Consider the following 25996-nt stretch of genomic DNA (forward strand, 5'->3'; position numbering starts at 1 on the left):
AAAAAAGAGAGAAAAAGAGTTGAGATGTGGTTGATGGGTAAAAAGATATTTTATACATTAAATTATTCTTTCTCTTATTTTATCATTTAACTTATGAGTGTTTTGAAAATTGTTGAAAGGGATAATATAAATCTTTGGTTTCAAAATGGGCATAAACCTTTGGAACTTTATTTTTCTCCTTTTACATTTATTGTCATTGTGATACAACGATAGATTTTTAATTAAGGATACTTTATGTTTCAAATTCTACAAGAGATAACATAATTATAGGACATATGACAATTTTTGTATGAACAACTTAGATATTTAAGTCAGACACTCAAATTTGCAGAAAACTTTTAAGTATTATTGAAATCGGTATTAGAGATGTACCTCTTTTAGAATGAGCTCTCACTTATTTATAGAGGAGTGTGAGAATTTGTGATTAGTATTCTTGATATTTCGAAATTAACCAGAATTAGGACTTTTATGGATAATACTTATTTTTTATGGAATTCTTAAAGGAATTTTTTAATATAAGAGATTATCATGTTCTGGTTTTGCTCACTAAAATGAGGTCTTCAAGAGACTTTTTAGTATCTCGAAACCTTTTCGTTTGGCTTTTTTCTTGAGATTGTCAACAATTTTTTAATTTGTCGAAATTGTTGACAATATCTAGAAGAATGAACTATTGATAGTTTTTCAAAACTATCGACAGTCTCTCGGAGACTGAACAGTTTCTTAAGTTTTGAAGTATATATATTTTCCTCTTCTTAGACTTGAACTTTGTTTTTAATGGACTTGATTTGTGATTTATCAACATTGATTCCAAAAAATGGAAAAAAAAAAAAAGAGTTAGATTTTTAAAATTTGTGTCAATTTATGTAATTCTAAAAAAATTAGGGGTTAGGGGACATTCCTTGTAAGGTTGAAGAACGGGAGGAGCAAATCTACCGTGAATTATATTAATCTTTATTTTTAATTTACAATTAGATTCAATTTTATTAAAAAAACTCCTTTTATCACATATATATCACAATAATTTTATTTGGTAAAATATCTTAAATTCCTATAAAACTTTTAAAGCTATTTTGAATAAAATTCAGCTACTTTAATTAGTTTTAGTGAATTCCATTAATTCAATTTTTTTAGTCTAGAAGTCAACTTACTTGGTAACAAGTAAATAATTACATAACGTTGACTTCTGCTAATTGTGTTTAGTTGGTTTTGTATATAACAAGGAAAATGCTAGAAAGCCCGACGGGTTTACCGAAAGGGGGCAAAAAGACTATTTTGCCCCCATGCTCTGTTCTCTTTCTTTTCATTCCATGGATTCCTCCATACTCTGTACGTCTCTCCTGTCATGACTGCCGTCTCGCTGCAGTCGCCTCTCTGCCATCGCCGCCTCGCCTCGCTGACAGTTGTTGAGTCGATTGTCGATGAGGCGAGACGGCGATGGCAAAAAGACGACAGAAGCGATGGCAATGAGACGTGGCGAAGAAACGAGGCGACGACCATGGTAGGGGAGACGCGTAGAACAGGGGGTAGTGGCCTACTTTACAAATTTGTAAAGTGGACAGGGGCAAAATCATCTTTTTACCACTTTTTATGAGTTACTCGGTAGACTCATCAGGTCTTGTAAAACGACTCATATAACAAACGCGAGGAGTTGGTAAAATAATAAGAAATATTAGGGGGTGCTAGCAATATATGGAAAAGTATATAGGGCAGAGGAACGGGAAAACGAGTAAACGACGACTTCGCCGTTTGGTTTCACCAACTCGCTGTGACCTCCCCAAATCGCCCCCCATTCAATCGACTTCCAGACCAGAGGTCCATCTATGTAGCCGCCACCGACGCTCTATATACAGCACGTGCATCCTGCCAGTTCCCGCCGCTGGCCTCGTGTTGAACTTTCAGTCGCGAGGTCTTCCCTTCTCTCTCGGATCGCGTCGTTTTTCGAAGTTGCTTCTGGATTTCTTGGTTGACTTTTTACTGTTAGGGCATGCTGGATTGGTAAATTTCTTATTGAGCTTTCTTTGTTCGCATAGATTATTGAATTTTGCGTTGGTTGCAGTTCTGATGCTTGCTTGTAGTCCGATTGATTCTTATTTATTTGCTTTTTGAATCATTCAAGATAAAAGATTATTCGTGTTCCGCCAAGGGAACTTTTTGGAATTTATATATTCATATTATAAAGAGATCGAACAATCCTTTGTTATGCATCTAGCACAGGTCCAATACGAATACGTAAACAAAATAAAAAACGAAAATAAAAGAGAAGGGGGTAAAACTTATTCGACCAGGAAACTATTTTACCACTGAGTTTTCTGGCATGAAAACCAAGAAATTGAATGAATTTTATCTGGATTTGAACTGAGAGGGGTTGTAGCTTTCTTGTGGTTGTTACTCAAAGCTTTAATAGATTGCCTTGTTTCTTTTGTGATCTTCTTATTTCTTGTGGTTGTTACTCAAAGCTTTAATAGATTCCTTGTTTCTTTTGTGATCTTCTTTTATGAAATAACAAGGAGGTAAAAAGTAATGGATATAGATAAGTTTGACCTCAAGAAACTAAGGGGAGGGAAACTGTACTGGTAATAATATTTATTTTAATGGTTACCAATTTACCATGCCTATTTGTTTCCTTTTGTTACATATATATAGCCTTAAATCAAGTATTTCAGGAAGGAACTTTTTACAAGAATGCACCTGTTTGTTTAAGTTCGTTTTTGTGGACGGGGAATACTCAGCAAGTTCAGGCCGTAGGCAATTGTTTTGTTAGTTTAGTTCTGGGTAGAGAGTTGTAACTTGTCATTGGCCAGTGATAGCTTCTTCTGTATATTTGTTTGATAATTACTAATTAGAAGCTTATTTAAGTTTGCATCACAGAATGAAATCATCTCATAAAATTATATCAATTATGATAGCATCAATGACAGCATGCAATTCAGAGATATCGTAAATTATTTTAGAAGAGCATATTATGACTCATTGCCATCAATACATAGAAGAAATAAACTAGTTTGCAAGCTACTACAAATCTTATTTATCTTGTTTACTTCTCCATGATTTGATCTTGGAACAAATTGAAGTTCAAGTGCATTTGATTCTTGAGCCATGCAGTCTTCTTTGTGCTCCCCTTGACTCATGTTGATGTTTCTCCTTTATCATGTGCAGCTTTTCTGCCAGTTTGTTAGGAAAATTTGAACACTTCTGTTAGATTCTGAATCTTTTGATTGATCTGCGTGGCAAAAGACTCCATTCATCCTCTTGTCAGGTTATGAACAATTTTGTGTTGGCTATGATCCAAGAAGAGGAAGGCCTGCATTTCATGCTTGTAGGGTGTTTCATGTAAAAATTTTGTCATGGCCATTGAGACTTTATAGGGCTTATAAGAAAGAGAAAAGTCTACATATCAGAGGAAGAAACGGAAAGGGGGAGAGGGAGGGAGGTAAGGAAGGAAAGAGAGGGGAGGGAGAAAGGGTTGTCAATTGCCTATGGAGGAGGTTCAACTTAATATCAACTGGGAAGATGTAATTTGCCCCATATGCTTGGATTTCCCTCACAATAGTGTTCTCCTCCAATGCTCATCTTATGAGAAAGGATGTCGGCCTTTTGTGTGCGACACAGATCACTTGCATTCAAATTGTCTAGATCGGTTCAAAACTGCACATGGGATGCCATCTGACTCAGACTCACCTTCAACGTTGGATGCAACTTCCCCACAAAATATGCGCCGAATATTGTTAGAATCCAACAAGCCATCTTGCCCTTTATGCAGAGGAGAAGTTACTGGATGGGCCATCATTGATATTGCCCGTGCACATTTGAATGAGAAGAAACGTTGTTGTGAGGAGAATCATTGTGCATTTACTGGCACCTACTTGGAACTTCAAGAACATGCTCAACTACAACACCCCCACGCACGCCCTTCAAAAATTGATCCTGCACGGCAGCTTGATTGGGAGAACTTCCAGCAATCTTCTGAAATAGTAGATGTTTTAAGCACCATTCATGCAGAAACCCCACATGGTGTGGTTTTGGGAGATTATGTGATTGAATATGGGGAAAATGGCTCTGCAGATGAGTTTGAGGACTTCCCTGGCGATGAAGGCAACTGGTGGACTTCATGTATCTTATATCAGGTATTTGATAACTTGAGAACATCTAGAAACCGAAGAAGGTCAAGAACCACGGATTCAAGAAGAGGAAGTCGCAATTTGAGTCATAGAACTTCCACTTCTGATGAGGGTTCTGTCATATCTGTAGAATTTCCAGAGTACAGAGTTGATGAGACTGATGATGAGTTTATGAGTGCGAGTCACCACCCAAGGCATAGGGCTGATCATCGAAGGTCAGTAGGAGATTTTTATGTTTTCTTCTTTTTATTGTATAGAACTCAGGTTGTAGGGTGAAATCATTTGATTAGATATGGTTGCTGATTTTTTCTTTACATGTTTGGTTGTTTTGTTTTTCAATGCTATTTATCGTATCTTAAAACAGTTTTTTATCTGCTTTTGGGCACAGAATTATGATTTGGGAAGTTATAGTTATTCTTATTTTTTTTAATTACTGTAAATCTTAGGTTGGTAGAATTAGGCAACATGGCAATTACAACCTATAATGAAAGAAGCCAACTTACTAGAGCATTGGTTTAGCTATTCAGATAGAGCTTCCTGTAGTGAAAGGCCTGACTAATTGACTTTGCCAGGAATTGTTATAAATTAAATGGAAATGTTTTAACGCAAACTGTTCCTGTGCACATATGGATTCAAGTAAGTTGGTTCAATTCTATAATTGAGTATTGGATCAAAGCAGGACAGGACCTTCTCTTTTTTCTTCCTCAGTAACTACTTTAGTTTCATTTGTATAGAGCCAGCAAGAAGTTAGATTTTGCAGGGCAGGACCTTCTCTTTTTTTTCCTTAGTAAGTACTTTAGTTTCATCTGTAAAGAGACAGCAAGACGTTAGATTTCTTTTTTATCTTCTTGAAAGCTTTTAATGATTATGGGGTCTTAGTTTCTGGTTACATCTGTTAATGCGCACTGTGCACTGCTGAGACCTTGGAATGTTTCAGTTCAGATATCAATATGCAGATACATGTGTGCATGCATGTCAAGATTTGTATAGTTGGCTTCTATATTTTCCAATCAAATGTTGTATCTATTACCTTGTCATCTAGACATAGTAATTTTGCGCTGTATTGTATTTTGCAGTTCTCGAAGACGGCGTTCTCGCTTCTATGACATTTAGGTAGTCTTGGTCTCTAGATCCCAGCATTATCTTTTTCTGTAAGCTTTCACTTTCTGTACCATCAGCTTTTTAGTGATATACATGGAATTAATTTTTAACTTTTTTCTTTTCTAATTTTCTAGTTATACTTTGAGTACAAGTGGAAGGGAAACTAAGGAATGGAAGGAAGAAAAATAGAAAAGAACAAAAATGGTCTAGATGCAATGTCCACTGGAAAGTTGAAAAGTAGATCAACGTGATGCTGTTAAGACATGCTTTTCAAGTTGAATTTGAGAATTCTGTCACCATGTTGTGACTGCTTTCCTTACTTGGATATAACCTGTCAAGTTGGCTGCTTATTGACTTATGATGTAGAATTCAATTGGGTTGGAATTTATATTTTTGGAGGGACAATGATATATTCCTGCAGAATTTGGTGGCATGTTTGTTGACAAACTGTATAAACCACCATTTTGGACATTTTACACCTGTGGGAATGGCAGTTCCTGGAAGAGTCAATTAAGTCTGCCCTTTCTATACAGGAAGTTCTATCTGATTGGCGAAAAGATACCTTTATTTGTTTTTTAAACACTACCATTTATTTAAAAAATTTCAAAATATTAATGATACCAAATTATTTTCTGGGATAAAACTTTTTTTTCCCCTAAAATGTATTTTAAGTTAGATTAGATTTGGCCTAGGCTAGGCTAGAATTGTTGGTTGAACTTGTGTGTTTATTATTATTTTTATTTTTATTTAAAAGTGCAGTTAGTTTAGTTCAGCCAGTGGTTCCTTGAAAGATGGTTGGTTTTAGGGGTGAGCATTCAATTGGTTCAATAATTATTCAAATTGAATAAATTGAACTTTTTTAAGAAATTGAACCAAACCAATCGAATAGATGTTCAAATCAAACAAATTGAAAAATAAAAAAATTAAAGTGATCAAAAAAATTGAAAGAAGATGATGGGACGAAGATGTGAGTTGTCGATGAGAGTTCGTCGGTATAGAATTGAAGAGGTGTGGGTTGAGCTGATTGGTTGTTGCCTGTTATAGAAGAAAAGGATGAAAAATGGAAGAAGATGACGGTTGACGATGGCGATGGGCATTGCAGACGACGATTGGTGTCGTGAGGGGTGTGGGATGTCGACAGTGAGTCGAGGCGAAATGGAATTGGAAGTTAAAGAGCTAGAGCTTGAGGTAAAGAGGGAAGAGAAGGGTTGGCGTCAATTGGAGCAAAGAGAAAGGGGAATGGTTAGGGTTGATGGAAGCAAAAAGGAAAGGGAAAGGTTGGGGTCGATTGTTGGTTGAAGCAAAGAGGAAGAGAAAGGTCGAGGTCAATAGCTAGTCGGAACAAAGAGAAAGGAGAAGAGTTGGGGTTGGTCGGAGTAAAAAGGAAGGGTTGAAGAGGAAGGGTTGGAACTGTTGAACAACTTCTTCTTCCGTTATGTCAAATTTGTCATTCTCTAAATCTAATTCTTAATTTGGTTAAAAATGACATCAAATTTGATATTTCAATCTGTTTGGTTATTTCGATTTTTTTTTTCAATTTAAAGACTGAACCAAAATAACCAAAACACTCAAATTTGAAAATCGTATTGAATTGAAATGAAATACAAATTAAATCGAATTGAACTACCAAGTTCGGGTGATTCATTTGGTTATTTCGGTTTAACCGAAATGTTGCTCACTCCTAATTGGTTTCACTAGCTAGTTTGTGTTATGTAGAAGATTCTGTAAGATTTTAAAAAATAGTTTGGATTAGTAACATTTTGAGAATTTTTTTAAAAATAATATTATTTTTAAAAACAAAATCTCAATTAGTTATTTATTAAAAAATGAAACTATCATGGAAAAATAAAACAATCATTTAAAATCTAAGATCTTGTTCTCATTGTTGTTTTTAGGCTATTTTTTAATTTTTTAAATAAGTGAAAATATGTTTATTTTTATATTTTTAAAAATGTATTTTTGAAAATAAGAAATTTTTTTTGTAAAGATAACTTAAAATAATAAAAAAAATTTAAAAGCAAAAAATGTAAAAAAAAAAAAAAACGTATTTTTAGAAATTTCAAAATAGTTACTCAAGACACAATTAAAATTGAATTTAAGACTTAAAACTAAAACATGAAGAGAATAACCCTTAATTGATTTTGTAATAAGTTATTATGTGTTTGAATTGTTCATTTTTATTTTGTAAGCATTACCTAATGTTGTTTTTCTAAAGTGTTGGAAATAAAAACTAAAAATAATTTTCAATAAAAACATTGTATATTTTGTCAAATGATTATGTGTGTGTTTATATATATATATATATATATACATATTGACTACCCACTTGAAAATTTTATAGATGCTAGAGAACCCTTATTAAAATTGAAAATTATATATGACAAAATCCGCAATTTCTTCTTTAAGTCGGCTGGTATTGATCCTCTCTTGCTTTGAGATGTTTTTATAATTATCAAATACCTGAAATAATAATATCCATGATGTCAACATGTTATCTTCATCACATAAAAAAGTTCTCAATAAAACTCATATAAAAGGACTATTCTCTCAATAAATATTCTCTCTCACAATCTCCCAAAACTACACCCCATAGATTTCTCAATGAATGGAACTTAAAAACATCTATTGCCTCATAGGGTTGTTGCAACTTTTATCAATCAAGTTGCCCAACAGATGAATTCAATCCCACAATTTTGTAGAAATATACCTTTTCACATGTTCTAAAAGAATATTCTCTCAACTATCTGAAATCTCTAAAGGGTAAGAAATACTAAAAGTCTAAATACAAGAAGATATCTTTAAAGCCCTTGAAGGTTTACTTACATACCCTAAATATCCAGCTCTCAAATCTTTTTCATCACACTCGAGAGCCTCCAAAAACTATATTTATAGTTATCCAAGATTTCGTTGTTACTCCAATTGAATTGGCCACCACTCAGTTTAACCCATTGGCCTTATATTTATACTCCTCTAAGACTTTGCTATCACTTAAATGGCTTGGCACCAGTTAATCTCTACATTGATTTGAATTGTCAAAAATACTAAAATAACCCAGTGATGATCTTACTTCTCCAGATACACACACTTAATGGGTTTATGGTCTCACTCTTCTATCATTTAGATATAGATACATTTCATATAAAAAAGGAAGGTTTTAAAAATAAAAATAAAACACAAATCTCTCATATTAATTAGATTCTTTTTGAAAAAAAAATTAGGAATCTTATATATTGGAAGATGGTCTCCCACTCAAGGGAGTTGAAGCAAGTGTAAGAGATAAAAAAAAATAGGAAAAAATAAAGAAAGAAAAGAGAAAACTAGTGAAAGGAAGAAAAAACTTATCATCAAGATGACCAAAAAGAGGTTGGGAAGCTAGAAATAGTGAGCAAGATCTTCTCCAAAGAGATCTCACGGTAAGTTTCCCCCATCCGCAAACTTTTATTTCGTGATTTTTTTGTGTTCTATGAGAAATTGAGTTTAGAAATATACTTTGTTTGCCATTTCATTTGCATCTATGATTATGTATGGTGATGTTATTTTGCTCTACATTGCTTAGGTCTGAGATGGCTTGGTCAGAAACTTTCCAGGAGGTGTTGAGGGCATCGGTTAAGAAAGCTCTTGGAATGATACTGATACGATCGCAAGTGGCATTGCAAAGTTGAAACCCCTTGGAATATTCAAATATTTTAGGTGAGACAAGCGATTTAAAGAGGAAAAAAAGTCCTTGAAGTATAGGTTTTGAAAGCTTCATTACTTTTTAGGTATGTCATGTTTTATACACGTTATATGTGTTTTTATGTGACATTAGAAGTATGCATAAATTTTATTTTGATGATATCATGTGTATCAAACATGACAAATTTATATTTAAGGCATGCCATTTTATTCTAATGGAGACGGATGACTTTTATGTTCATATATTAAGTTGTAGTAAGTGTTGCCCAAAAAAATATCTAAAAGTGAGGTAAATTAGGTTTTTAAAGAAAAATTAATAATTTTAATTATTTTGAAAACTTTTAAATTTGTGATCTTAATATGTGATGGTTGCAATAAGATTAATAATAATGAAATTACACAACCACAGAACAAGAGAAATTTATAGAGATTCGGCTCTAAAGAGCTTAATCCTCTCTCTCAAGACTTAACTTGAGGTTCCACTAGAGAGAATCAACACTAACTTTTAATTGGAGTTAGAACCAACATACAATTTATTGTCTAAGCAAGAACTATTGGCATACTACTAGCAAGTATAATCCCCTCATACAACAAGTGAGTAAAATAATTTCCTCACACAACAAGTGAGTAAAAATAACAAATTTACAATCAGAAGTAATTACAAACAAGTCACTAATGGTTGAGAATTCTACTAGTCAACACACTTCCAGCACTTCGAACCTTCTCACTCTTGTTTGAATGCTCTATCAAGTTTGTACTACTTTGAGCCTCCATACTTATCTTATATATATACATCTTCCAAACACATTAGCCATTAAATAAATAATTAATATGAAATTTAAAATTCAAAAAATGTTTAGACTTTCTCAAACAATAAGAAAATATGTCTCACCTTTAATTTAAAATAAATTTACTTTTTGCATGAAAAATCAAGATTTAAAAATTCAAATATAAGATTTTGAGACATAAAAAATTAAAACAAGAAAATATGTCTAAAAGCAATCTCTTTTAATTCAAAATAAATTTACTTTTTACATGAGTAAGAGAAAACATGTCTAAAAATAATTCTCCTTTAATTCAAAATAAATTTACTTTTTGCATGAGTAAGAAAAAATATATCTGAAAATAATTCTCCTTTAATTCAAAATAAATTTATTTTATGCATGAGTAAGAAATGCATTTATCAAGATATGAAGATTTAAACATAAACTTTTGAGATATAAATGATTAAAATAAGGAAACATGTTTAAAAACAATTCTCCTTTAATTTTAAAAAAAAAATTATTCTTCGTACAGACTTTTAATTCAAAATAAATTTACATTTTGCACGAATAAAAAATACATTTATATTATAAAAATATTTTTGTTATCATCAAAATTATATTTACTTACCCTTGAGCTTAACAATCTCCCTCTTTTTGTTATCATCAAAATCATATTTACTTACCATTGAGTTTAACAGTAATTTTGAAATTTCTTCATAGGGTTTCTAAAGATTTTTAATTGGAATGCCCTAAAAGTCATTTTTTTTTCTTTTAAATTGGGTATTTTAGAATGAATTGAAAATTTAGTCTCTTTAAGACGAGTTATGAGTTAAATTATATTCGATCCATAAAAATAGGCACACACAAAAATCCCGTAAACTAAATCAAACACAAGAGTTTAAATGGAATAGGAAGATAGGAACACTAGAGGTAAACCTTTTTAAGCATCACTTTGGATAATAATAAATAAAAATGGAACATCAACTAATTAAGAGTTTTTAAAAGTAAAATGTAAATCATAAGGGTCAATAAGGGTTTTTTTTTATAGAAAATGTCTTATTTTTTTTTTTAAATTATGATGTGAAAACATACTGTTGTTGCCAAAATACAATAATTAAAATTTGTGATGTGTGGGGTCCACTCGAGCTTGATGTCGGGTGAAGTTAGGTTGCCGTTAGAGATGCTGTCACGAGGGAGTTTGCTGTCAGGATGCTTGCCACAAGGATTCGTCTCAAGTCTTCGCCGCTAGCTTTTGCCACTAGCCTTTGCCACTAGCCTTTGCCACAAGCTCTTGCCACTAACCTTTGCCACAAGCCTTTGCCGCAAGCTCTTGCCACTAGCCTTTATCACAAGCCTTTGCCGCAAGCCTTTGCCACAAGTTCTTGCCACTAGCCTTTGCCACAAGCCTTTGCCGCAAGCCTTTACCACTAGCCCTTGCCACAAGCCCTTGCCGCAAGCCTTTGCCACAAGCTCTTGCCACTAGCCTTTGCCACAAGCTTTTGCCGCAAGCCTTTGCCACAAGCCCTTACCACAAGCCTTTGCCACAAGCTCTTGCCACTAGGCTTTGCCGCAAGCCTTTGCCACAAGCTCTTGCCACTAGCCTTTGCCACAAGCCTTTGCTGCAAGCCTTTGCCACTAGCCTTTGCCACAAGCCCTTGCCACTAGCCTTTGCCACAAGCCCTTGCCACAAGCCTTTGCCACAAGCCCTTGCCACAAGCTTTTGCCACAAGCTCTTGCCACAAGCTCTTGCCACTAGCCTTTGCCACAAGCCCTTGCCGCTAGCTTTTGGCCCTGTTAGCACTGAGAGAATAGGTTAGAAGGCTCGCGGGAATCTTCCCTGTGAAGACCCTCTGATGCCAAAGTCAGTCCCCAATGCCAATGACTATTCACCAGAAGCAATAAGTGTGCAATCAAAGTGTAAATTTTTACTAGAATCGGAAGTCCTGTTTATTGTCTTCTAGTTGGGTATTTATAGGGCGCGATTTTCAAGGGTACCTGGTGGTGACACGTGTCTTCTCCTGGATGGAGCTCTTGGTTTTTCCGAAAGGCGTACACCGCCGCACCTGCTGAGAAGGCCGGTAGGCGTTGCATGACTAACGGTCGTGAACTTGCGGCACTGCCGTGAGCGTGTGGCAGGTCGCGAGCTCGCGGCAAGGCCTTCCCGGAGCAGGCCTTGCCGCGAGCTTGCGGCAAGGCTTGTCCGTGATGTGCAGCATTGCCGCGAGCAAGCCTTTGCCACGATCTTGCGGCAAGGCCTGCCCACTAGCTCGCGGCTTTGTGCCACGATCTTTCGACGCACTGTCGTTAATTAATTAAAATAATATTTCGATTTTTTCCACCCAATTTCTATGGCACAACACATACCTTAAAGAGAAAGATGTTTCATTCATTGTATTTCATTTTAGAGGTTAATTCCTTTTATTAAGGGCATGCAATCTTGAATAACCCTTATAACTCCACCTTTAGCTTTATAAATGAAATCTTAAGAATCTAACAAACTCAAAGAAATTAAATTCTTGAACACTTTTGGAATGCAAACTATACCCTCTAAAGTTCTCACTACATTAAACATTTTGATCCTTACGATACCAATACCCTTCACCTCCACACCTCCACATAAATTGGAATAAAATTCTAAAGTTCTCACTACATTAAACACTTGATCCTTACAATACCAATACCCTTCACCTCCACATAAATTGGAATAACCCATTTATTTGAAATCCCTTGAGAAAAAGAAATACTAGAAATCTATAAGATGTATTTCAAAACCTTTATCCAACACTTAAATTTTTTTCCTCACACTTTGAGAACCTCCGAATACTATATTTATAATCCTCCAAGACTTTGCCATTCAAGTCGACCCAACATCCTTTTGCTAAACAAAAGGGTAAACATGACCGATCAAAACAATGTGCAATGATTTTTAATATGAAGGAGTCAACATATAGACCATTTAAGAAGACTGTCCCACCTTTAAACCCATAAACCATATGATAGATGACCATTCAAGCAATCACTAGACATCATAATCAATCCTAAAACCTAAAGTCTCCATTCAAGGAAGGGCAAGATGGATTCCTTTTTCTTGCATCACATGTAAAATCTAACTGTTTATATTGTTGTGATGTTCATTGATGCTTTCGTAATTGACATTATTTAATTTTATGAGCATATTTGATTTGTACGAGTTTTAATTACCAAACAAAAATAGAAAATCTATTAATCTGGTTGAATGCCGCCTCATACTCCCCACACTAACAATGCAAGGCCAAGCATGCTGGGCATGCCATCCACTTCATAACTGTCCATAACCACTCGTGTCATGCCTAACAAGCTAACCTTCTAACCTACAACTACAACCTGCTTGACTAAGTGGCGCCAACACGTAGCATGCAAGCTGAAGGGCTCTTATAGAATTAGGGTTTTCCCATAAATGCACTAGGATGTGAGCCTTTCAGGTCTCTCTCCCCCTCTCCCTCCAATTTTATTACCAGTTCTCCCATCTCTCTTATCTTTCTTCCACACTTCACCTACTACATGCATTTGATTTGAGCATCGGTGGGCATTCCTTCAAAGAGTCCCAATAAAATCCTCATTACGCTTGTAGTTTCATGCAACTTTATCTTGACGAAAATAGAGATTAAATATGTGGCGAAATTTCATTCATCAGATTATACCTACAAATGTTTTGGTGAAATCTTGAGCTTCATCACATATGGTTAGATATATACTCTCTATGTACAACAACAAAATAGTTTTAATAACAAAGATAGGTATTCAGCTAAAAGGAAAAAATTAATATCAAAGAAAAGTTATATTGATAATATATTATAAAGTTAATATCACCTATATATTAACTCATAATATTATTAATATTTCAATATTAACGATAAGTATTAATTAATGAGATTATTTATAATTTTCATTCTTTCTTAAAATTTTAAAAATTTTATAATGTTGATTTTATTGTTATTAATATTTTGAGTATTAACTATTATCAGTCAACTTTAATATTTATTAATATTTATATTATTTAGCCTTTTAAAAGTTGAAGCAGGGTTGAATATGAGTTTAACAGGAATTTTGTTTGTATTAAATAAATGCATAATAATTAGGACCCAGATATAGAAATAAAAAATAAACGAAAATTTGTCACACAATACCATAGTTATATATTTTGGACTATTAATTAGTAATTTTTTTTATTTTTTTAATAAATAAAATTATACCATTCACGACATAATAAAAGAATAACTGAGACATCAAAATAAAAAGAGAAGAGAATTAAAGGTTGAATGGTTGGACAAAAGTCACCTAAAAACTGTTGGCCAAACATTTGATTGGCAAGTAGCCATTGCAAGTAATCTGTTGAACAGACAAGCAAGAGCCTCCTAGCCAATTTTTTCATCACTGAAGGTGGAAGGGGGGGGGGGGAGGGGGGTGTCTAATGAGAGTTCTTTTGCGTTTGATTGGTTGAGGGGGATTGGAATTTGGAATCGTAGGGGAAGGGGGGTGGTGGGGATTGGGGGAGACAGTGATTGAACGGGGAGATGTCCTTCAAGTTATTGCTTTGATTATCTAATTTAATAAAATATTGGTTAATTTTTTGTTCATCAATTTTTCTATTTGATCAGATTATTTTAAGAACTAATTATTAACTTTCTTGGTTTGACCGATCAGTTTTTAGTTTTTACAACATTGTCAATGGTTTGATATTATTAAGTATAAATCAATTTTAAAATTATAATTATAACATTACAATGCAACAAATTATTGCTTATTAATGAAATTGTCTGTTTATTATCAATAAATTTAGGATTCATATTTTATTATTTATATTGATATTAATGTAAAGATAATTTTAATTTAAATAGAATATGTTTGATATTTTCTTTTCTACTGGAAAATAGGAGGAACACCCCCATGTTTCAGTTGAAGAAAACAGTAAAAAAATTTCTTAAAAGTTTAGTATAAATTTTATCCATTTTGAATTTTCTACTTTTATCTGAACATTTTTTATGTGAGAACTTTTCAATTTCCTATTTTCTATAAAAAGAAATTTTAGACGACAGCCTTGTTTTCCGTTCCTTAACGGAAAACCTATCCAGAACATAAAATTTCTTCAATATGTTTCCATCACATTGCTCTCCCAAAAGGATTTTAAATCATGTGTAATGTGATCTGTTACATTTCGCATGAAATATTATCTCCATTGATTTTGATTTAGAGGCACACAAAACACTGCTGCATAATTTTATCTTAAAAATGACCCAAATGGGTAAAGAGAGTGACCTTGTAAGTCAACTCCTTGTTGATCTCATCTCGATGCCAAATTCTTACTCTCAAATAGGGGTGTGCAATCGGTTATAACTTAACCGAACCGTTCAAAAATTTTTAACCGAACCGAATTGTCTCTAATAACCAAACTGAACCGACCGATAATCCTAGTATAACCGAACTAAGCGAGATCGAAATAACTAAAGAATAAAATGCAATAACCGAACCGAATTGATAATAGCCGAACATAAAACCAAAACGATTTTCCAAGTCCCCAGTCAAAATTTCCAAAACAAATGAACAAGAATAAAAAATAGCCAGAGAGTTTCCCAATCAGAATTTTCTAGAACAAGTGAACAAAAATCACTGAATCAGAAGATATACGCATACCTTTGAGTCTTTGACGCAAGAGTTGACGAGTTTCGAAGCACACGTCGCCGATTGCCCCTCTGCCACTTCGACAGTCGCCATTGCTAGCATCGTCGCCATGGCCTAGATCTTGGAATAGCCCTCGTCGATTGTCCAAGCACAAGAAAAAGAAGAAACGAAGGCGAGGGATGGTGCGGTGAGGGTTAGGGTTCGATTCGATCGGGTGTGGGTTTCGTGTTTTGAGGCCACCGGAATCAATCTCGTAGTCTCGCCTACAAGTGGGAGGGTGGGGGGGGGGGGGGGGGGGAGGGAGAGAGAGAGAGAAAAGAGGGGTGCGGTTATGCCTTCAACAACACATGAACTCGCTGCTCGCAGGCGAGGGTGGGGGGAGGGGGGGAGAAAGAGAGAGAGAAGGGGGAAGAGTACGAGTGTCAGTCGGGTTAGGTGTGGCCCATGTGGGTTCCGTGTTTGGGGAAGGGGGGCAACTCACGATTCACGGTTAGGGAGGGGGGGGGGGTCAACACACGATTAGTTCGGTCACCGAACTGACCGAAAATTTAAAATATTGTAAACTGAACCGAACCGTTTTATAAAAAAATCGAATCAAAGTAATCGAATTAAATAATTTTTTCAAAAAAACTGAACCGAACCAACCAATTTGGTCGATTCAGTTCGGTTTATCCGAACTTCTGCTCACCCCTACCCTCAAAACAATATTTATCCACAATCCTCAAACGAAGAAGAACCGGAGAAGTAAACCACCAGCACGCTGGCATTACCGAAGCAACTCTGTGTTACGGAGGGCCAAAAGCCATTTGTAGAATCCTATAATATAAATGTAAACCATTCTGTTTGGGGGGAAAGAAAAAAGGTTTTGGTTTTGATTTGAACACAACCTAAGGAAACAAAATTTAAAACAACAAATACGTAACATGAACAAGGACTAGTGTGTAACATTCTTGGGGAGGTTGCGGATGACATTACTTTTCATGCCAATCTTAGAACGCATAGCCTCCACCCCTGATCGGTTTATCTCCTTCAAGATCTTCATTCTGATCGTTCGCTCCTTCGACTGCACAGTTGCCAATCCCATACTGCGATACCTGAACATGACAAACATAACTTCACTGTCGGTACTACACTGTTACAGCCACCCCACATAATAAGATAAAAGACTTTATATATTGTTACTGGACAATTACATTTGCCTCATTTCTATTTTCTCTTTTTTCTTTTTGTCTATATGCCAATGCATACGGCTCTTAAACCACCCCAGCCCACCTCGGCAAGAGGTCATGGCCGGAAGGGAAGGATAAGGTTGCACTTGCACATGAAATTGCCTATGGGACAAGGATGTTTCTAGGTGTTTTTCCTTTGGGTGCTTCTAAAGGAGGGAAATAGAAGACAAACCTTGAAGTCAATGAAGCTGTAATGGCATAGCCATTTGTTGGTGATGGGCGAGGTTTTTGACGGTAATAGCGTAAATATTCCCGAGATCCTATTGTCTTAGTTGAAGTTCCACTCTTAGTACTCCGGGTTATGATGAGTTCAGAACCACCACTTCCAAGTTCAACCATGTTTCTCATGTCATCAGATGCAACCAGCTGCTTCTCATCAGTATTCACATAACTATAACAAAGAAACAATTGATCTTTGATATTAAGATATAGCACCACTGGTTGTTATATAATCCAACTTAAATGGAAAGAGAAGGTGAAAATGTGGTCAGCAGCAAAAATTGGATTACTCGAATCATAGAAAAATACGAGGGGGAAAAGAAAAAAGATAAACAAAAGGAGAAACCTGCTGCTGTAATCATAAAATTCTTCTAACTCTGCTTCATCATCATCCCCACCATCGCCATAGTGCACTTTGCAATGACTTTTTGCCTCCATATGTTTTCTTACTGCTTCCAAGCTGTTGAAAGGATTACGCCTTTCATTGCAGTACAAACACGAGAAATCCCTTCTCACCTGACAACGGAAGTGAGACCTCAATTGTTGTTTGCAAGTAAAATATAGAACAAATGGTCATATCAAACATAAATAAAACAATTTCAGACTGAGGAAATAAGCTCATGCATCTTGTTTACCTTAAGACCAAGGTAAGTAAGAAGGCCTCCTGGATCTTTCAGATACTCCACATCAGGTATGAAGAAGCCATGCTGCTTGTGCATGTGAACTAAACAACTTTCGATTGTATTATGTTCTAAATCACACATAAAGCAGCATGTTGGGTCCAAGTCAATGTCATCCATGTCAACATCACTAGCATCACCTTTCATGTTCATATGGGATAACTCTTCAGCTTCATCAACCAAATCTTCCTCTGGATCGACCTCCTCCCACTCATCAGTTTCATCGCTTTCTTCTTCATCTTGATCTCTTTGTTGGGGAGGTTTATCAACAACACGGGGTGCTAGGGGCTTGATTATTGTGCTGGCACCATCTTCAGTCATTCCTTGGGAAACTCGCACTATGTGGGCTCGTGATTTTAGGTGCTGAGCATGAGCCTTGGAACTTCTATATCCCTTTCCGCAAAGACCACAACTGTACAGCATTGGAGTCTTGCTAGACTTCTCTGTCTCCTCAGCAAGTGCGGACTGCCTAGATAGAAAGAGCACTTCTGTCACCCCTGGAACTCCAGCAACCTAATTGACAACATAGATATATATAAAAACAAAAAGAGAGAGAAAGTTTTAAAAATACAGCCAAAAACAACTAGGCCACAATAAAATACTATAACACAACACTAATTGTATTTTCCTTCCTATTCAAGCATTTAATATCCTTTTGCAGACCTCCAAAATTTGCTTCCACTTACTCACAATCACTTGTTTAACAACTATCATAGCAAATAAAACAGTAAAATTGGCACATATATTTACAAATGCAGATATTTACAGTGTGGCAACAAAATATATTTAACATCAATAATACCAGAAACCTACAATATATTTACAATGGCAGAGGGGGTCACTAAAACCAAAACAAAGAAGAATCTTAGTACACTACAAACATTGCTTGACGTTTTGAAATAACAGTTGTTACCATCAGAGTTGAGAGGTGCACATGGAAGCCATTACGTGACAATACAAGCTCTTAAATCTAAATGGCATTTTAATTATAACTTATACAATGTTGTGCTGTTTTAGGGCCCATTTGGTTGAACTTCTGTTTTCAGTTCTCATTTTCGTTATTTTAAATCTATGCAAATCTCTTTCTTCAGCTTTCTAATAATAGTAATAGGAACAGCAACAAGCATGAAATGGGCTTGATCCCAAAGAAGTTTGATGTGCTTCCTACTAGGCATAACACTCCCCTCCCCTTCCTTTTCCAGGGGATGGGTGGGGCAGAGAGGTATTGTCTCATCCAACCAACCAGCCAGCCAATCTCTTTAGAGACTCAAGATTGCCCTGCCCCATGCAGCTTTTAACTTAGAAGAGCCAGCAAATGCTTTGATAACAACACAACCAAAATGGAAGCTAACCACTCTATGTCCACCACCTCCCAACTGAGGCAATCTCATACATGCCTAGATTCAACTCAAAGCTTTAAAATCTATGTTACATGGACACAAGAATCATGATTGACTATATGTCTAAGTACCAGATTCAACTAATATTGAAGCACAAGTGCTCAAGGACACCGCTATTTTTCATGTTTTTAAATAACTAGTTTTAATTATTCAAATAATTAATACATTATAACCTGTCCCAGTGTTTTCTTTATGCATAACACAACTGTCTTAATGCATAAAAGATAAAATCTGAAAGGTTATGTCCTGCTTTGGTCCTGTCCTGCTTTGGTCCAACACTCAATTATAGAATTGAACCAACTTACTTGAATCCATAAGTGCACAGGAACAGTTTACGTTAAAACATTTCCATTTAATTTATAACAACCTGGCAAAGTCAATTAGTCAGGCCTTTCACTACAGGAAGCTCTATCTCAATTAGTAAATGAGGGGACGACAACAAAGAGATGGAAAGAGTACTTAAAATTATTCATTGAAGGTAAGTACTTATTCATTGAAGGTGTAGAAACAAGTGTATGTGTGTGTCCAAATGAAATAAAGCAAACATTGAAAAAGATGAATAATATGAAACAGTTGGACAAGATAATATACCGATAGTATGGAAATGCAGGGGAGAATACAACATTTTGTATGAAATTATTTAATGTGATCCTTAAATAAAAAAAGATGCAAATGAGAGGAGGAAGATGTCATGACCCCAAGGGCATATTAGTAATGGTAGATTACATATATTGTTCGGTGTTGTACTTTACTGCTTTGCTAGTTTGTACATTTACCTAGAAAGCCTATAAATAGGCTGTAACCTAGAGAAGTAGTCATACTGGTGAATGATAATTGAATGTTGTTTCTCTCTCAACTTCTTTAATGTCTCTCCCAATTCCCTCTGATTCTCTCCCTATCTCTATTCTGTCCGAATCCTCCCTCATTTCTGTCTATTTCTCCCTCCATTTCTGTCCTAATTCTCCCTTGATTTCTTCCAAATTCCTATTCAAACCCTAGGAAAACCCTAGGTTGTGACAGAAGAGAACTTTGGAGCCTATTTACAAGAATAAAGGGGATGTATATCATGTATTTTTAGGTAATAATGTTTAACATAATATCTCATAATTATACATCAAATGTCATGTTAGAATAATTGCACACCATCTATCTTGTTAGAATTTTACCCTAGACCCGTTACAACTTTAAGGTTAGGAGGGTGCAAAAAGCATCCAAAACTCTAAAAGGAAGCCCCTTCCCACACCCATTTTACTATTTTGGAAATCAATATGGTACCAAAATAATAAAAAAATAATATATCTATAGTTACCAAATAAATTCATTATTGTATAATTCTTAGATGATGAACATGGGTGCGTGTGACAACCAACCTAAAAGCAATGGAAAGGTTGTGTATATTGCAAAGTGAGGAATCTTGCGAGTTAAGGGCGACCCTTTTTTATGCTTATGTACGGGTTGATAATGTACCCAATGTGGTGTTATTTCAATATTACCCTCTAGTTAAAAGGTTAAAGCATTCTATTTGTCTAGAACAATATAAACAAGCACAAGGTTTGTTTTTGTCATCTTGTTATGCAATTACTTGGAATCTTATTCCTTTTCCATTCACGATTAATCAATGTGAAGATATTCTCCTACCATAGAAGGGTGCACTCTCCATCTAATCACAAATTATTAAAGGCATCCTTTATTACCCCTAGTGTTCATTACACAAAGAAGGTTATAGTACAACATGAGCCCTACAGTTGTACTCAAATTTAAACAAATAAATCTTTTAATTTTCTTAAAACTTGGTGAAAATGTGGACCAGATTTAAATTCACCATCACAAGAGTTTAGGGTTTTAGGTGGGGTTGACTGCCCGTGGCCATATTGTCATGGTGTGACAATAAGAATTAACTTGAATCAGTGAGATTCAAGGACGGTTAGTGCGAGAGTAGTGAAGGGGGGGAAACAAAGAGCAAGAGAGGGGGGAGAATACGAGAACAGAGAGCTGTAGAGGGAGAGTAGTGGAGAAAAGTTTCTATTCATTCAATGCCCTCTCCCAAAAGGTTGGGAGAGTTAACATACTCACTCGGGTGGAGTCAGAATCATGCCCACTCAAGCGGTTACAACCGATTCCCTTGTCCTTTTCCCTAACAGATTCTCTTGTCCTTTTCCTATGGCCTTACATGTGGCCTGACATCCAAACCGATTGCTAGCTGGAATGGACATACAATAACGGAACTAAAGAAGCTACAATGTAGCAGAAAATAAAAATGCTGAAAGTAAATATAAGAAGCAAAAAATTTAAAAATGGCATGTCCTTGACACATATCTTCTGTAAGACAGCTATATCTCATTCATCCACCCCTCTCAAGGGCTTCCTTCTCACATGCCTAAGCCATTTTAATCACGTCTCAAGCATGTTATTTTCAATAAGCATCACTCTAATCTTATCACAGATAATTTTAATTCTATTTCTATCTTATGTGGTCATGGACCTAATGTAACATCTTCAAGTCAGTTGTGTTCACATTTGGCATACGTTATCATGTAATTACCTAAAATTATGCACCGCCATACAACAAGCTAATCCAGAATTTTTCTTTTCCTGCATTTTTTTTTCCCGGGGGGGGGGGTGTTATTACAGGGATTTTATCATTGCATATAATGTTGGGTGCACCTTTCATTTTAACCATTCTACAATGATTGTAGATATCTGAAGTAGTCTTTTTAGGAATAACTTAATCGTTAAGTCTCATAGCAATTTCATCCATACTTCCATTTTTATTAAAGCTACAATTTCTGTTTTTGCTAGGTTATTAAACCTACAATTCATATAATTTGTTTTTAATGTTGGGTGCACCTTTCATTTTAACCATTCTACAATGATTGTAGATATCTGAAGTAGTCTTTTTAGGAATAACTTAATCGTTAAGTCTCATAGCAATTTCATCCATACTTCCATTTTTATTAAAGCTACAATTTCTGTTTTTGCTAGGTTATTAAACCTACAATTCATATAATTTGTTTTTAAACTACTTACCTTAAACCTTTGAATCTTAAGATGCTTTCTACAATATGGGCTCATGCCTATGCTTTCTTTTGTCTCCCTTACCAAGATAATATCATCCACAAGTAATATACACCAAAGCACCTCTTCTCCGATGTATTTTGCAAGTTCATCTTTAACGTAATCCAATCACAGTTAGAAGTTTCAATATCTGCCACAACTCTTAACACACAGTTTTGCTTGATACTACATGCTTTAATAGCTTAAATATAAGCAATCACAACTCTTTCTCTAAAACTCACCATAATACTTTTCCACAGACTCTATTACAAGCTTTTTCTAAATCTGTGAACACCATATGCAAATTACTACATTTATTTTTAGACATCCCTATTAGACACCTTACTAAGTAAATAGCTTTGTTAATTGATCTACTAGACAAACCAACTTAGATTTTAGAAACCTTAGTTTCTCTTTTTAACTTTTCCTCAATTATCCTCTCCCAAAAATTTATATCACAACTCATTAGTTTAATCCCTTTCCAATTTTTACAATTTTTGACATAATATTTATTCTTGTAAATAGGCACTTGGGTGTTATTTCTTCGTTCATCAGAAATCCTTTTTGATTTAAGGATAACAACAATCAGAAGCCTTTATCCCACTAGGTGGGACTTTTTTAATTTAAGAATCACAATAAATAATTTCATCAAATATAAAATACCCTTTTTCCCATGCATTTTCATGGTTTTATGGATATATTATTCAGTCCAACTATTTTACCATTATTTATTGTTTCATAACTTGCTTCACTTCATTCAGACAAATGCGTCTATAAAAATGCAATTTCTATTTTCCTCAAGATTATTAAGATGTAATAATGTAACATTTCGGTTTTTCTTTACATTCATTGAATAGTTTTAGAAAATACTTATTCCATCTTTTCTTGATCACCCCTCAATTCACTAGCACATTAGTTTCTTATTTGATAAACTTTCATGATTTAAATCCTTTTTCTTTCTTCCTTTTGATTTAGTTGGTTTATATATATAAAGATATATATTTTCCCCCATTTTTTGTGTTACATCACCGGTACAAATTTTCATAAGCTTTTGATCTTATTGACAGCCTTCTTTGCTTCCTTTAGCTAAAATGCATATATCTTTAGATTTTCTTCACTATGGCATCTATGTGAAATTTTGTAGCAGATCAATTTTTTTTTTTTCTTTTGGCACCTCCTCACTACAACAGCATATTTTCATGGAAATAGAATGTAATTGATTGGTGGGAAATTCAGTAAGCTTGTAGCCAGTGGGAAAGTTAGGCAGTTATAGACTATTTTTTAAACTCATGTATTGTTTGAATTTTGGAAGCCAATTGGCACCTTTTACCGAGCTTGGATCAGTATAAAAACACTGATCCCGCTCCTGATGATCATTCTAGAATATAGATATCTCACTTCTCCCACGCCTCCCTCTCTCTCTCTCTCTCTCTCTCTCTCTAACCCTCCCTCAATTCTCTGTTTTTTCCCTCTCATTCAATTCTCCCCATTACAAAGGAGAATTCCCCATTGTCAGATGACTCAGATCTAAGCTCTGACATATATCTCCTTTTCATTTGAAGTTTTTTTTTTCCCCCTTTGACTCTCCTATAATAGATTTTATCATACTTTGGATAGCAGTAATCATTCGGTCCACATTGGATTAGCCTCACTTTTCCACAATCCAATATCTCTCACAACAAAGTTTTTCTTAAAAATAACTTGTTTTTCATCTTTAAATCCCACCATTTGATTCTTGGGCTTTGGTTTTTTTATCAGCCTTTCTCCATTTTCTAATATGATGAAAGGCTATAGACCGATTGGGTGGTTAGACGTTTTCCTGACATAACTTCACAATTCTTACTACACATCTGATCCTTTAGTCTCATAAGAAAAGTGACTAGAAACCCTAGCTTAATAGTCAAGCAAAATTATCAAAGGCTCTTGCAGGGATACGTGGTAGAATTCCTTTTTCTACACAAATTTCATGTAGATTGAAGTACATTTCAAAAATTTTATATCAAATCAATAAATGTTTAATCATATTAAATGCTAAATATACATTCATGATATGCCCACATAACCATGTCCAACTTTTGAATACACATGTTTTAGAAGGGCCAGTGCTTACACACCCAATCTTGCCACTCATCCCAAGTTTGTGTTAGGTACAGTTCATAGGAATTGGAAGATGAATATTGCAATAATGAGAATGCAAACACCATAATTCGGAAGCAAGGTAAACATCAATCCTGAAATCCAGACAACAATGATGTTCGTGGTAGAAATTGTGGTGACAAACATGGTCTTTCCATTGAAGGTGCAACTTTGAGCAGCTGGCACTTCTATGAAAACTGATGAGATATTCACTGCTAGAAACAACTTTGCATAGATAAGGAAAAAAAAATTTCCTCACATAGAGTGAGAGGTTGGAGAAAGAGTTGTATCATTGACTACCGTGAAGGTTGAGTCTTTCAAACAGGCCTTTTTGGCTAACTTCGTAAAATGGAAACGATAATTCATTAATTCTAGCTCAAGTCCCATGTTTAGTCAATAGCCATTCACTGTAGAATGGATCTTAAGGGGCGAAAGAAGAAGTAGCTCCCCAGGGCCAAGCTTAGTCAGGAGATAACAAGAAGACTTAAGAGAAAAACCAATAAATCAATTAACTATGCCAAAAGAACACGATGACCACCAAATTATTGCTTTGAAGTGTATTGTCACCTTCTCAAAGTGCATAGGATAACTTATATTTTCTTCCTTTAGGAGCAAACAAAACAATCAATCGAACTAATTTCTGTCAACAGAATCCCCCAGTTATTATATGAAGAAATCAAATTACTCTCTTGTAATGTTTGACTCAAGTTTTTAATCCAGGCTTGTTTGTATTTTAGAGAGCTTCAATAAACAAGAGATCTTCTATTCATCCAGAGAGAATAATTCAAAAAGATAGCGCCTTGCGCCATTTAAAGTATTTTACAGAGGCAAAGGACGAAAAACAAGAGCAGCAGCAATCGAAGAGAAGCAAGAGACCGAAATGAAGAACGAAACAAATAAAGGCCAGCCACTAATGAACTTACATACAGAAACATAGATTTGCAAGAAAGGATCATATGCGCTCTACTTAAATTGTTACCTTGCGTTTGAGGTTGTAGCGGTGCCAGTCGGACTTGTAATGGAGCTTCTGCTCCGATTCATCAGCAAACTCCTTGTTACAAGCGTTGCAGCTTAACCCGGGCATTTGACTCATCGAAGAAGATGATCCGGTATTAAAGAAACGAATCGGAAGGAAACTTAACTTCTTGTCGATAAGATGAGAGAAGGTGGTGTGCTAGGGTTTCTGAATTTGACGATGAAAAGAAGAAAAGCCGGTTTATACAAAGAGAAAGAGGCACGGCCGTTATTGGTTGGATTTAGGGCCCATAGTCGGGGAAGAACGGTTCGTGTGCCTCAATTAATCAACCATCCCCCCCTTCCTTTTTTTTTATATAATTATTATAAAAAATCACATAACACAAATCAAATAGTCAAATAAATAATATGTTATGTTAATTTGATAGATTGTGAATTTAATTATTGCCTTGTATAAAAATAAAAGTTTAATTTGTAATTTATCTCTCTTAACATAATCGAGAACACAAATATGTAAGAATAGTCATTTAAAAAAAATATATTTTGCAACTCTTTTTTTTTAAATTATATCCACCTTTTAAATTAATTTAAAAATAAACTATCATTTAGCTAACTAATTTTATTGTTAAATAACCATGTGACACTTGAGGGTACTTGTTCTTCACCTAATTGAAGGTAAATTATTAAAAATACTAAATTTTAATGGCATTTTTAAATCTATTGACTTTTAAAGTATGTTTATAGTCTCAATCAACCTATTAGATGGTTTAATAATAAATCTATAAAATTTGTGTAGGATGAGGTGAGAAGTTAAGGTGAGACATATGTGGCTAATGATGAAAGGATATTTTGATTCCCCTTCAAAGTTGAATAGGGTTTTAAATAAATGAAGTCACTCTTAATTAGTTTAATATTGGATTTAATAAGAGTTTATTTGTATTTAACTTATTTTATATATGAATTGAGATTGACCTTCAATTTAGAGCT

The 25996-nt window shown here is 34.9% G+C and overlaps 2 protein-coding genes across 4 annotated transcripts; one reads left to right on the plus strand and one right to left on the minus strand.

The window, feature by feature from the left end:
- Positions 1–1718: 1718 nt before the first annotated feature.
- On the plus strand, positions 1719–5733 carry LOC127813656 (uncharacterized). Of its 3 annotated transcripts, none has more exons than XM_052354744.1 (4): positions 1719–1995; positions 3157–4333; positions 5195–5269; positions 5354–5733. In XM_052354744.1, the coding sequence occupies exons 2-3, from the start codon at positions 3477–3479 to the stop codon at positions 5229–5231; spliced, it is 894 nt and encodes a 297-aa protein (XP_052210704.1). In that variant the 5' UTR covers positions 1719–1995; positions 3157–3476; the 3' UTR covers positions 5232–5269; positions 5354–5733. The 3 variants fall into 3 exon arrangements, with proteins under 3 accessions (XP_052210704.1, XP_052210705.1, XP_052210706.1); XM_052354745.1 differs by having other exon boundaries at positions 5195–5231; XM_052354746.1 differs by having other exon boundaries at positions 1719–1906.
- A 10368-nt stretch (positions 5734–16101) lies between these two features.
- On the minus strand, positions 16102–25290 carry LOC127813688 (cytoplasmic 60S subunit biogenesis factor REI1 homolog 1). Its single transcript, XM_052354799.1, has 5 exons — positions 25014–25290; positions 17400–17957; positions 17111–17280; positions 16718–16936; positions 16102–16410 (listed from the first exon to the last, which is right to left on the minus strand). Exons 1-5 carry the CDS (start codon positions 25125–25127, stop codon positions 16251–16253), a joined length of 1221 nt encoding a protein of 406 aa, XP_052210759.1. The 5' UTR covers positions 25128–25290; the 3' UTR covers positions 16102–16250.
- Between the last annotated feature and the right edge of the window lie 706 nt (positions 25291–25996).

The sequence above is a fragment of the Diospyros lotus genome, chromosome 11 (genome assembly GCF_014633365.1).
Source record: "Diospyros lotus cultivar Yz01 chromosome 11, ASM1463336v1, whole genome shotgun sequence".
Taxonomy (NCBI): domain Eukaryota; kingdom Viridiplantae; phylum Streptophyta; class Magnoliopsida; order Ericales; family Ebenaceae; genus Diospyros; species Diospyros lotus.

Bases quoted from the DNA above. Each gene is read 5' to 3' on its own strand.
- LOC127813688 (XM_052354799.1), bottom strand. From the start codon at position 25,127: ATGAGTCAAATGCCCGGGTTAAGCTGCAACGCTTGTAACAAGGAGTTT. The intron at 17,958-25,013 runs GTAACAATTTAA...GTTGTCAATTAG, and splicing joins GCTACAACCTCAAACGCAAG to GTTGCTGGAGTTCCAGGGGT. The intron at 16,411-16,717 runs GTTTGTCTTCTA...TGTCATGTTCAG, and splicing joins ACAGCTTCATTGACTTCAAG to GTATCGCAGTATGGGATTGG.
- LOC127813656 (XM_052354744.1), top strand. From the start codon at position 3,477: ATGGAGGAGGTTCAACTTAATATCAACTGGGAAGATGTAATTTGCCCC. The intron at 4,334-5,194 runs GTCAGTAGGAGA...TGTATTTTGCAG, and splicing joins CATAGGGCTGATCATCGAAG to TTCTCGAAGACGGCGTTCTC.